The 13,799-nt window shown below is 34.7% G+C and overlaps 2 protein-coding genes across 4 annotated transcripts in view; both read right to left on the minus strand.

Moving 5' to 3' along the window:
* Positions 1–9,503, minus strand: part of LOC108740412 — a 15,130-nt gene extending 5,627 nt beyond the window's left edge. Inside the window, exons 1-10 of one of the 2 annotated variants that reach the window (XM_018474721.2) lie at positions 9,245–9,503; positions 8,850–9,088; positions 6,105–6,311; positions 5,819–5,946; positions 5,500–5,761; positions 4,976–5,215; positions 4,768–4,892; positions 4,596–4,708; positions 3,402–3,560; positions 3,062–3,342 (exon numbers count right to left, since the gene is read on the minus strand). In XM_018474721.2, coding sequence (XP_018330223.1) covers positions 3,062–3,342; positions 3,402–3,560; positions 4,596–4,708; positions 4,768–4,892; positions 4,976–5,215; positions 5,500–5,761; positions 5,819–5,946; positions 6,105–6,311; positions 8,850–9,088; positions 9,245–9,371 — 1,881 coding nt within the window. In that variant the 5' untranslated portion in view covers positions 9,372–9,503. Of the gene's footprint in view, positions 1–3,061; positions 3,343–3,401; positions 3,561–4,595; positions 4,709–4,767; positions 4,893–4,975; positions 5,216–5,499; positions 5,762–5,818; positions 5,947–6,104; positions 6,312–8,849; positions 9,089–9,244 lie in introns of those variants that run through there. The other variant, XM_018474722.2, reaches the window with a different exon arrangement.
* Positions 9,504–10,655: 1,152 nt separating this feature from the next.
* LOC108740415 overlaps positions 10,656–13,799 on the minus strand; it is a 5,789-nt gene continuing 2,645 nt past the window's right edge. For both annotated transcript variants that reach the window (XM_018474726.1, XM_018474727.1), the window contains exons 4-6: positions 12,659–12,789; positions 12,319–12,601; positions 10,656–10,948 (exon numbers count right to left, since the gene is read on the minus strand). In XM_018474726.1, the coding sequence (XP_018330228.1) occupies positions 10,829–10,948; positions 12,319–12,601; positions 12,659–12,789 (534 nt within the window). In that variant the 3' untranslated portion in view covers positions 10,656–10,828. The remainder of the gene's footprint in view (positions 10,949–12,318; positions 12,602–12,658; positions 12,790–13,799) is intronic.

A 13,799-nucleotide genomic window follows, 5' to 3' on the forward strand; every position in this document is an offset into this window, starting at 1 on the left:
TCGGAAAAATTCTTTCACAGGCGGATGCCCCGTCTCAGTGCGAACGATATGGACCGTATACGGTCGCATTCGGTGTTGATAAAAAATTCAAAATTTTCGAAAATTTTTAATTTTTTTTTTCTTCGAAATTGAATTTTTCCTGTACACTTAGGTGCGGGCCAACCGTTGGTGAAAGAATTTTTGCGCTATCTTCAATAGTTCGCCAGATATGTTCTCTTGAATATTTAATTCTCGATTTCGAAAATAACACTTGGTCAAAACTTCCGATAGCTATAACTCCGAAACGGAATCTCTCATATTCGACGCAGAGCACAGTATCTCTGGATAATTCTGATAATACTTCCATGGAGATCGGACTACTCAGTCCGGACATAGGGGTCATCCTGTGGCCTCAGAAAAACATTAAAAAGAACCAAAAGCAAATTCCGCGAATCGGGTCGGTTCTGACGCGGACCAGGAGTGTCAGAATTTAAAACTGCTTCCGTCGAAAACTTGCCGCATTCATTGCGCTTCGAACGAGCCATGTTTGGTACGGATCGGACGTACATCTGCGGAGCTATGGATTTTTTTTCGCACCATGTTTGCGAGCGCACCGCTCCTAAGACTGACGTTTTATGAGCTGTAGCTGGAAAACGGTAGGACCTATCGGAAAAATTCTTTCCCAGACGGATGCCCCGTCTCAGTGCGAACGATATGAGCGGTATGCGGTCGTATTCGGTGTTGATGAAAAATTCTAAATTTTTAAAAATTTCTGTATTTTTTTTCTTCGAAATTGAATTTTTCCTGTACACTTGGGTACGGGCCAACCGCTGGTGAAAGAATTTTTGCGCTATTTTCAATAGTTCGCCAGATATGTTCTCCAAAATATTTAATTCTCGATTTGGAAAATAAAACTTTCCCACAAATTCCGACAGCCATAACTCCGAAACGGAATCTCGTGGGTGGGCGATTTTGCTCTCAGCGCAGAGCACAGTAGCTCTAGAAAATTTTGATAGCACTCCCACTGCGATCGGACGACGCAGTCCGGAAATAGGGCCCAACCTGTGACCTCACAAAAAAATTAAAAGAACAAAAAGCAAATTCCGCGAATCGGGTCGACTCTGACAGGACAATTACTTATTTCCACGTTAAATTTTGTAATTTGTTCGAGGACAGTTAGTTTTTTACTATAAAAAGTTATATTTTTGAGAAACAACGTTTCACAACTTTCCTTATAGTTAAATTATAAGAATTGTAATATTTTATGTATGTTGGGTTGTCTGTATACTGTATTACAAATTGTAGTTTTCATGAATGTAAAAAGAAAAATATAAATTAGGATATCTAATTGGGTGTACAAAGAAAAATATAATTAAAAGGTGAAAATTAATAAACCTACTGCAATGAAACTGGAATTGTAGCTTAATTATAGCGCTTGTTTTAAAATGTCCCGGCGCCTCCACCAAAATTTTAAATAATTTTTTTAATATTTACTAATAACGTTTCTGTATCTTCATGAATGTTTGATTTTGCAGATGTGGCTCATATAATTAGTTGTTTTGGGGCCTTTTGGCACTATAATTCCCACATGTTCACTTAGAAGTGTAGATAGAAAATTAAATCTTTTGATAATTTTTTACAGCGCATGATAGTTTTACAAATGATGAGCTTTTATCATTTTTGATTGAATTTTTTCGGTTTTATTTAATTTCTTTCCTTATCAATTGCAGTTATGTAACTTTAGCAATTTAAAGTTATAAAAATGAGTAAAGGAAATTTTACAAGAAGTATATGTATCTTCAAAAGTATTACTAATCAATTATTTCTACGTTAAATTTTGTAATTTTTTCGAGAATAGTATTGAGTTTTACGTTAAAAAGTTATTTTCTTAAGAAACAACGTTTTATAACATTCTTTATAGTTACATTATTAGAGTTGTAATATTTGGTGTATGTTGGGTTATCGATATATTATATTACAAATTGTAGTTCAATATTTAATGGGTGCAAAAGGAAAATATAAATTGGCATCCCTATTTGCGTCTACATAAAAAATAAATAATTTGAAGATGAAAACTCATCATGCTACTTCAACGAAATCAGAATTATAGCTTAATAATAGCTTTTGTTTTAGATTGTCCCGGCGCCTCCACCAAAATTTTCAATAAGACTTGCCGATAATGTTGGTATACCCTCATGATCGCCTCGTAATTTCGTACAATTACCTATTGTGTATAATACTAACATTTTCAGGCGATATTGATTGACATCTAATGTCATTAATAGCAATCGAGAATATATGAAATCGAGTTTGTATTCGATATCTATTAACAGGCATAAGTGTAATGCGAAAAATCTAAATTGGACAATAAATTAATTAAAATTTAATTAATTAGTACTTATTTTAAAAGAATTTATTTTGATAATTTATATGTATACAAAATCCTAAATGGTTTCATAGACAGTCCGAGGATTTGTGAGTCATTTAATAAAAGAGCTTTATCATCACTACCACTCTCCCCAGATCTCCTTTAGATTTTCCACCAATTTTGCAAAAGCATATCTGAATGTTCTTACAACACGATGTTTCACAAGCAGTCATACTCCAGATTTTGATCCCGTACTTGGCTGGATTGCTTTTCATGTACACCTTAACAGAATATCCAGCCCTATACAGGGTGTCCCAGTTATAATAATTAAAAAAAAAAACATGGCTTCCTGACACAAAATACAACAAAAAAGTGTTATACAATTTTTCAATCCAGTGACAATTGAGCTCGCAAATCGTCTTTGTAAATTTGAACGTACAATTTGTTTCATTACGGACCTGGATCTAGGCGACCAATGTCGCTCAGCTGATCTAGTGTGGATGTAACAAGTACCTCCCGGGAAGAAGCCGAATGCANTTGAATAAAATAAAATAAAAATAAAAATAAAATATTTTTAAGGAGCCAGAAGGGGGCATTGGCGACTCCCATTAAAAGACTTTAAAATTTTAAAATTTAAATAAAAATGGCTTTAAATTCAGGGGCTATTTTAAGAAATGTGAATCCTCTCCTTAACAAATTATTTGAAAGTCCTACTTTTATAGAATTGTTCTTAAGGATCTCAGTGGCCACAAGACAAGTGAGTCGATGGGAAAAGGTCACGAAACTCTTCAAATTGGGGGAATTGTCAATTGACCCTTGAAAAATTAAGGATGTTACATCTTCTGCGCTAATCTTTAAGAACAGATTTCTTTCAATCAGAGTTAATTGGTAGGCTAAGGTGCCAGAATCGAAGTCCCAAGCGGTAAGATTAAGCTCCATTCTTAGGATTCGAGTTAAATCTTTAACAGAAGGTTTCCTAGATGATAAGCAACTTTCTGAAAATAATTATACCTAAGATATAATCAAACCCATTTCATATCATTTTATATTTTACCATCTGAGTTTTCACTTTTACTCCAGTCTGAAGAAGCACATTTGTAAAGAATAATAGTTTCGTTCCTTCTAATTTTTTTGTTAAGATCAAAATTGCTAAAGGGCAGGTTTCTCGTTGCTTCATAGGTAATTAATTGAGATGAATGATTTTTCTTGCTAACTGGAAAGGTATTGTATAAAAGACATCAGTCAAAAGTAAAGAATTTTGACGATAAATGATACTTATTTTAGGTGTACTTCAAAGCTATTAAAATTTATTTATATAGAACAGTAAGTTGTACCCATCATCATAATAAGGTCGTCAGTCCTAAGACTGGTTGGACACGTACCTCCAGTCTTACCTATCCTGAGCAATTCTTCGCATTTCCCTAAAACTAGAACCGCCCACATCCTTAACTATTTGCGAACAGTAATCTAATCTAGGTCTACCTCTACCCCACCTAACTCCTGTTTCTGCCTCTAATATGTCTCTGACTAGACCTTCATGCCTGAGAAGGTGTCCTACCAACCTCTCTCGCCTATTTTTTATTGACTTCCATAAAGCCCTCTGTTCACCTATTCCTTCCAATACCTCTTCATTTCTAACCATTTCTACCCAAGTTATCCTCATCATCCGCCTATAACACAACATTTCAAACGCTTCTAACCTTTTCTTTTACGCCGCGCCCACTGTCCATATTTCGCACCCGTACAGCATCGCGCTCTAAACATACACCTTTAACAATCTTTTTCGAATTTCTAAATTAACCGTTCGCGAGCATAGAAGTGACTTCTTTCTATTGAAGGCGACACGACCCTGCGCTATCCTTTGCTTTATATCCCTACTACTATTCCTTCCATCCATAGGTATATAAAATCAGCCATTTCTTCTAATTTTTCGTCTCCTATCTTTATATTCGCTCTTTCCCTACTTTTTCTTCCCTTGCATACCAGTATTTTAGTTTTACTTTTATTTATTTTCATACAGTACTGATCTGTCAGTACCGCTTCCATTTTATTTAAAACTATCTCTGACGCCTCCTTGCTAGATGCTAATACTGCTATATCATCTGCAAATCTAAGCATTCTAATCTTTTGCCCTTGCACATCTATCCCTACAATTGTTATGTCTTTAATGCTGTTGATCGCGTCTTCGATGTATAGATTAATAATATAGGCTAGGAGATATAGCACTGAAAAATAACGGCTAACAAACCTGTTTCTTTTGGAATCATTTGATAGCTTTTTGATTTATTTCTTATAATTTTGTGTCTGCTTACTGAAGATTCGCTGCCATAATCGGATCTGTGAATCCAGAAAGGATACGTTCTACGATGAAAATTATTGTTCCATTCGTACTGATTGTGATGCATTTTATTATAAACTACCCGCGCGTGATTGTTAGTCTGTGTTGATTTTTTTCAAAAGTGTCCAAAGATACTGTCGATGATGAAGATGGCATTATAGTACGAGTTCCTTTCAAAACGTTTACTTCAGAAGCATTCCTTTTTACCTGTAAATTACCTAAGTAAGAAATAATCTAAAGAGTGACTTTTAAATCCAATATTGCATTATTATCAAAATGTTTTTCGATACTTTAATGGAATATCTTTCTCCTGATCGTACATTCCAGGTCCCAAAAGTTTGAGAAATGTTGGGGTCTGGTTGAAGTGCATACTTTCTTTCGTGTTTTGCTTTCGAAATTTGACTGTTTCTTTTAGATTGTAGGTATTCCCAAATCTTAACAGCTTCTTCAACTATGCTGCAAATATTAATAATATTTGATTGAATGGTTTTTGTTAGTTCAGGGTCAGGTTTTGTGGGTTCTTCATTGACCTAGAAAATTGTTCAACTTATTCCACTTCTCTACAACAAACTTTGAGGCAGAGTAACTATGAAACACACTGTCAGATGGAGGTATCTATCTTTCATTTAAATTGAACTCGAGGAATTTCTCTTAATATGTATGTTAGACCCGAAGACCGAAAACGCTCAGTGGCCGGAAAAAACGGTCACATCGCGTTCTGGCTGCCTTCGAACGCACAGAACGCGTTTTGTCTGTTTTTACACGCTCGCAACGCGTTCTGGTAACTGTTAAACAGACGAAATATTATTGATACCTTTGAAACTGTTTGATGTAACTTTTTGGCTTTAATAAAACTTTCTGTAGGAAGATACAGTCCGGGTAAGCACTTTTCGTCAATACCTTTTCCAAATCTATTAACGCGAAATGATTTTTCTTGTGTAAAATCTGATGGAAGCTTTTTTCTTTTTCCCTTTTCATTATCAGGCATTCCACATCCAAATCGGTTAATTCGATGAGCAAATTTCGACATGCAAAAGTCTGTGTTATCGCAATCACATTGTTTCGAGTAATCGCTCCTGAAAAGTTTTCAGAAGAAGGTTTCCTATTATTATTTACAGATAAAACGGCAAAACCTTTCTGTTTTACGTGAACACAGCAGTTGACATTTAGTTGGAAAGTAAACTATAGGGGTGTAATCCAATGGGAATTCTTCGAAATTGTGACCAATAAACAAATATTTATCAGTCCATTTCTTCCAAGTCTATGAAAATCGAAGTGATTGCCGAATAATGGGTATCAGTTATCTTTTCTTAGTATCAATAAAAATTAAAAAGAGCATTTATGGTACTCAAATTTATTTAATTTTATTTGGCATTGCCTTCACTTTATTTGAAATTACTTGTGTATCTACCTACGTACTTTAGGCCTTATGTTGCAACCAGTCTTATCGAACGTACACCAAATTTGTACTTTATTTGAAGACGGTTTACGTTTAATACTAGACAAATTGTTTATATGTGATGTTGTACTTGCAGTACTCGAACTACCGGCCGAAGTTTCACTCGCGGAATTTTGATCGTTTCTATTTATATAATTTATCCTGTCGCACCACGTTCTCCATATCGTCTGAAAGTTAAGTTAACAAAAATTGAACTGATGCTATGTTTGTACATTATCGTTTTTAGTGGGATTGAATTTTTTGAAGAGAAACTTCTTTACGCACGGTAGAGTAAGTTCGTTTCATGCGAGTTTCTATGTAACGAAATCATGCAACGGATGTCCCCCCTCTACTCGGCCACGTAGTCGAGTTCGTAGTGGGGATCGCTTGAGCCGTGAGCGCGCTTCAATGCAACGTTGGTTACAGGCAACTCCGGCATGTATAGTGTAGCTAGGGTTGCCACCCGTACTTTAAAGTATTGTACTGTATTTCGACTGTGCGTACGTTATACTTTACAAGACACATAAAGTACGCAAAAATACTTTATTTAAGGTCTTAAGTAAACATCGTAATTTTGTAAGCGATTATTCGAAATTCAGAGTATTTTTACATCAATAATATTGCACAGAAAAATGGCAAGCCATATTTACGGAACAACCTGATTTCCCAAATCTGTTCAAAGTAGTGTCACTTTTGCTGTCCGTTCCGGCCACTTCAGCATTTACAGAAAGAGTATTCTCTGTTATGAACGCAAAGTGGCGGGACGACAGGAATAAAGCTTCATTAAAACTAATTAAAAATGAACTTTTAGTTTACTTAAATCTTTGTTTGCCATGTTTAGAGGCTATTAATGTATTTAAGAGCGACAGCAATTTGTTACTGGCTGCTAGGTGTAACAAAAAATATGTTTTTAAAAACAAAAAATAAAATACTTTATTTTTATGTTGAGTACTTTTTTTTTGAACCTTTTAGTCGAGAAATACTTTATGTAAAGCCTGAAAAGGTGGCAACCCTAAGTGTAGCCCTAAAAAAATGTATGAATGTATTTGTATGTTTTTGTGTATGTGCGCCTACACTCTACAGTCGAAACGACGCCACTGACGCCAACTCCTTAACCCCTGTCCCGGTATGTTTGTGTGTTTGAAGAAGTTTCACTTCAGTGGCGTGTTGTTAATTACACGTTGTATTTTTTTCTTCTCAATCTTAATCTCTTCTTAATTTTATTGGCAGGTCATGAAAAGCTTCTTTGTTTATATTTATATATACAAGATGGTGATTTTAAAACCTGCCAGGAAAATCTAGAAGCGAAATTTTTTTCTCGGAAATCCCTGAAACAAGTCGATCGTGTCGTCATTGGGGACATCTTTTAAATCTTCTAAAGGGGCTGACAACTCCTACAATAATCTTAAGTGACATGGGGGAAGAGAAGGGTCAATTTAAAGGTATTTTCATTTACTTTACAGATATTGTGAAACTCTTTTGTATTGTGTGATAATTAATCTGAAAACCCCGTTGTCGGAGTCGTAAATTTTCTAAAGAGATGGGTTCCATTTTGCAGATAACATTCTTTCGATCACCTCTTAATTTAAGGAATCCCGTGGTTTTAAATTTTGCCACCTTGGAGGCCATTCAATGGAAAATACATCATTCCCATGTGTGTGATGTACATGATCTATCAGTTTTATGAATCTTCACAATGCAATGGTAGATTAGGTCTTCAAGAAAGTTGAGTAAGATTCAGCGTTAAAAAAAAAGGACCAACAATACTATTACCCAAAATTCTAGCTCATTCATTTAACTTTTCTGGAGACTGCGGATGACGAATGCCATTCTCTCATAATTCTACAATTCAAATCACTCCAATATCTGCAATCATGTTTGTTGACGTAACCATTAAGAATGTGTTATCATCAGACAAGTATGTCGAAAATGAAAAATTCGGATGCTTCAGTTCTTTCACTCATCTCCTCACAACATTGCATATATAATGATCTGGATGTTCATTATGCTTTAGCACGAGATCGAAGACTTGTACGTGGAATTCCTGAAGTATGTTCCATTTTTCTGGTGCTTGATGCAAGATCCAGTTCAACTGCCCCAAAAAGGAAACCTTTGCATCCTCGTTAGTAACAGATCCAGTCTCCATGACTAGATACCAAGCTTCTTATAAAGACGTGACTGAGATTCATATCGCGATGTGTTCGATTCGATACAGTAAATTATGATGATTTGTAAAGTTTGCTTCAAAATTAGTTACAAATAACAAATTAGCAACCAACACTATCTAAATAACATTACATATATAAAAGAAATTATGAGTGCTGTCAGCACAGAACAAAGTAGTATTACGTAGTTAGGATCAGCAATTTCTTATGCTGAAGCGTACGATGTGTTGCATACCTATTTGCAAACAATTTCTTTAAATTTAGTTTTTCAAACAATTTTTAACACAAAGAAAGTGATTAAATAAATTGTTCACAAAAGTGAATTTCGACCACTCGATGCCATGGTGTTAACAGCTTCGAGCTCACCGTGACTGATAGGGGGGAACAAGTGGTTCTAATAACAAAAGAAACTAATGCCCGAGAGCACTATTAGGTAATGCGCCCCTTACATCCACAAGATGTCGCCCTTGAAGACAAGATCGACTTGTTTTAATGATTTCCGAAGAAAAACTGAGATTTAAAATTTTCTAGGTGGAAAGTTTAAAATTTAAATATTCTTACTTGACGTTTTTCCGTTCCACCCAATTCAAAATACCAAACTTTATTAGTACAAAATTTGACTTTAATCGTACACTTTCTTCTTCGATGAAAGATGCTGACGCGAGCGTACTGGAGAGGGAATACCGAAATTAATTCAAAGTCTACAATGTCTGCATCTAAATCGCGAAAAATTCTGCAATCTTTTCTTTTGTTACTGTTCACCACATCGGCTGCCATAATTAGCTTTGTTGGTGTTAGTCCTAGGGCATGATAGAAACCAAATGAACCATTTTAATATACCATACTTAAGTTATATATTTACCAGCGATAACAATAAACTACTGTGAATTTTTAATAACTTTTTTTATAACTCTTTGCATTTACTTAGGCATTCATTTACTTAGGCATTCATTTACCTAAATTAACTTGTCTTAACCCTTTTCCGTCTCTGTCAGTTTGTGCGAACGGACTTTCAACTAAAATAACGTCTTCAAAATCGCAGTATTCAGAAAGCAGTAGTTTTTGAATCCTATTGAGAGACATGTCTTACAATTTGAAATCATGAAACACTTCCTGTACTTTTTGGTCAAAATTATTACACTCACTTTTCTGACAGACGTCATATAAAAAAAGTTTTACACCGTCAGAAAGAGTTTGTTGTTTAAAAAAATCATGTCCTTGTTGCCTAGTTACACAGAATATTACTAGAAAATCATTAATAATAACAATAAATAATCTATGAACTGTATAATGGAAAGGTGGGAATATATATATGTATGNGAAGACCGAAAACGCTCAGTGGCCGGAAAAAACGGCCACATCGCGTTCTGGCTGCCTTCGAACGCACAGAACGCGTTTTGGCTGTTTTTAAACGCTCGCAAGGCGTTCTGGTAACTGTTAAACAGCCGGAACGCGTTTTGTCAATTGTTGAACGCTCACAACGCGTTCTTAATATTCGACTTGTATTATTTGCCGCTTTCTACCTGCGTACAATGAGATTTATATTGTAGCTATTTATAAAACAAATGAATTTCAATCCATTTTTAAGTTTTTAGGAAACAATTCCATTATTGACAACTATAATTGGATACCAAAGATGGGTTCGGTTTTTCTCGCCGAATCATTTCAACAATATTAAATTTCTTATAATTGTTTTTCAGTTCACAGTTATACTGAATACTTATATTGTCGAGACTCGTGATTCTTGGGCGCATTTTGAGCATGCTCAACTTCTCCTACAAGCAGTTTGTACCTTTCCTCAGACAGCAACATAGATCTATCGTCACAACTATCAATAATTGGTTTTATTTTATCGTAAAAAATTCCTTTCGCTGATTTATCAGACATTTTAATGAAAGTGTAACTTTTCAAACGACTTTAGTAAGTTGATTAGTCAATGACAGACTGATCTTCTCGCTACACTGACGAGAACTGTACTGATTTTTCATTCAGTGTGACTTTCTTCCTAGAACTGAAAAACAATTATAAGAAATTTAATATTGTTGAAATGATTCGGCGAGAAAAACCGAACCCATCTTTGGTATCCAATTATAGTTGTCAATAATTGAATTGTTTCCTAAAAACTGAAAAATGGATGAAAAAAATGAAAAATGGAAGTACAATATAAATCTCATTGTACGCAGGTAGAAAGCGGCAAATAATACAAGTCGAAGATTAAGAACGCGTTGTGAGTGTTCAACAATTGACAAAATCGAAGGCAGCCAGAACGCGATGTGGCCGTTTTTTCCGGCCGCTGAGCGTTTTTGATCTTCGGGCCTAACATATATATATAATAAATGGTGAACAAAAGGTAATTGATAGTCAAAATAGAAAAAAATATATATTTTACTGTATTTGAGCCCAGTGATTAAGCTTAAAATACTTTGAAAATACACCCTGAAAGTTACATTATCTTTTTTGTTTATTAATCTTACCATCCAAAGACCTAAAGTAAAATGATTGTTAAATGTATTTGTATTTAATATTTGTGTATTTCATTATTAATCTTCATCAGGCGGCTCTGATATTTCCTCAGTGGTAGATGCAGTAATTTCAGGAGTAACTTCAGTCGACTTGGACTTACCAAGCTTTTCTTCGAAAATCGTTTCCAATTCCATCGACTAAAAAAAAGGCATTTTTACCACACCATTTAGAATGATTAGTCACCAATCACTACATAGTATAAAACAAAGTCGCTTTCCCGCTGTCTGTCCCTACGTATGCTTAAATATTTAAAACTACGCAACGGATTTTGATGCGGTTTTTTTTTAAAGATACAGTGATTCAAGAGGAAGGTTTATATGTATAATACATGCATAATATAGTAGGGAAACACTGATAATTTTAGAGGTTTCTAATGTGATGTCGTAAATAAACACATTTTTTGCGCTTACATTGCAAACGCTGGCTGAACCCTACGAGATAGATCGAAATAATGTACTACAATATTGTACATCTTAAAAGGGTCTACAAAAAAGTCCGGGATGGTATATGTCTATCTCTTAGGGATAACCCACAATAGCCATTTTTATCTTTTACTTTTTATGAGAAATAATGGCTTATTTACGAAGCGATTTTAAGCAATACAGCATTAATTCTTATCCAATCAAGTACCTTAAATACATTGTGCATTTAATGCATTTAATATAGATCAATATGGCCCTTTACAGCATGATAGCATGAAGATATTACAGTTTTAAAATGCAGGGACATAGCGGTTGCGGCGGTACCGGCCGGTAGGCCGGTTTGTATTGTCTAATTCACCCGTGCGAAGCTAATAGTATAATAACAAGTAGCCTTTGGCTTTACGCACCAATGCTTCAATGCCAAAGCCAAAGGTCCCGGGTTCGATTCCCGGCGGGGGTGTGACAACAGCAACAAAAATATTTTCCTGATTAATCTGAGAAAGTTTGTAGTGGATAAAAAATCGAAAAATGATTTTAAATTAATACCGAGCTAATTGTACTTTTTCTACGTAAGCATTGCCGCGAAAGTCGAATTTAATTCAACGAAAGTTAGTTTCAGAACAGTGTAAATTTAGCAGATATCAGTAGGTAGATGGTTCTAAATTACCAACAAAAAATCGGTTGTCTGTAAAGTCGTTTTACTGACGATAGTTGAACGTGACAACGTCATAAGAAAATACTGATGGAATGGTTTCATTTTTCAAAAGAAAATTTTAATTTTATTTGTTTGATAGATATTTTGTATGGATATAGAGAAGGAGGTAAATGGAAATGTATTATTGTATAGCAGCTGTCCACGCGGACGCATCGCTCACTCAAGTAGGAGAGAGACAGATGTCGAACGCTGCCGAACGCGGAGGCCGATTGTGCCTCTTTGTCGCTCGTTCCGCGCTCTCGCTTGCACTTCAAGCCTTAAATGGAACGCCTCAGAGCGAGGTAACGCCGCATGAGTCATGTTTTTTCGTGCGTGCAGCCGGCTCCATCGAATTATAAGACGTTGTCACGTCAAAAAGTTGACAAGTTACCTTTGTGTACTCCCGTTTGTCAAAGGATGTTGTCGAAATAAATAACAACGGTGCAGTGCATCTTTCGTCGATTCCTTCGCCGAATCGATTGGTTTTTATCGTAACTTTTCGACTTTCCCATAATTCCTCATCAGATGTAATCTCATCTTCATCTTCTTCACATATATCGTCCTCTTGCAATCTACATCCGAATCTGTTCGGTCTGTGAGGCGTTAGGGTGGTACAGAAATCCGTGTTGGTACAGTTACATTTTCTCATAGGCTTCTGATTTTTGCAACCAATTCTAAAAACGTATAGGGTTTATCTAAATCTACAATTAATGTACAAATTTCAGATTCACCTTTTCATTAGTCGGGGATGACACAACAATTCACATTTAGTAGGAAAATGGACTATCGGGCTGTAATCTGCGCTCTTATCGTCAAAACTGGGTCCTAAATATAAATGCTTATCATCCCATCTACAAGGTTTCTAAAACCAACAACAAACAAATTTGACTGGATTGCCGAAACCAAAACTTAACTATACTGAAACAACGACTATGTTAATTGACACTTAGTAGAAATATTATGTAATTAAATAGAACGGGAGCGATTTGTAGGACCTGTAACAAACTACCAATAAGATATTGACTCAAAATGTGAAACTGAAACAAAAAGGAAACCACTAAAGATATGACTTATTTGAAAATCGTCCTATTTAAAATAATAGTTCTCGAATGTAATGCACCATATTCTCTTTTCTAATAAAAATGTATTTATTTATTTATGTTTACTAACGTTAAAGCCCCAGCTCTTGGCTAAGAGGTTATTGATAAGGTTAAAAACTACTTTATCTATACCAAAAAAAATATCTAGTAAGTCAGATAACTCAGGATAGAAGCAGCAGTAGAGATATAAACCTTAGGATAGCGCACGGTTGAATCACCTTCAATAAAGAGAGGTCAATGAAAGGAAATGAAAGTAATGTTTCAAAAAAATATATATATTAATAGTTCACAACAATTGTTTCGTCAAAACATTGACTTCTTCAGGTGAAGATATACATAGCTTGTATTAAATTTACTAATGAAGAAGTAGAAATAAATAAAACAATTAATTTTCTCGACTTAACGATTACTAATAATAACAATATACATGAGTTTTCAATATGCCACAAGCCCACACGTACCGACACAGACTAGTTTACCGTTAAACAAAATTAATTATCAAATAGAATTAAATAGAATACTTCACATAGCTAGAAATAATGGTTATCCAGCTAGATTAATACTGTCTTTGTTAAACAAAAACTCCACAATAAAACTTTAAATTCAATTTACCCGATTATCAAATTTTAATGCAATAAGTATAGTAGTATTACATACTTAAGTAATATTTCCTTAAAAATAAAGTAGGTATATATTGCAAAAATCAAACCATATAGTTACTTCCTTTAAAACCAAGCTAAATTTATAAAATATAATAAAGATAAAACTGATA

Source organism: Agrilus planipennis, unplaced genomic scaffold (assembly GCF_000699045.2).
Source record: "Agrilus planipennis isolate EAB-ADULT unplaced genomic scaffold, Apla_2.0 scaffold206, whole genome shotgun sequence".
Lineage (NCBI taxonomy): Eukaryota > Metazoa > Arthropoda > Insecta > Coleoptera > Buprestidae > Agrilus > Agrilus planipennis.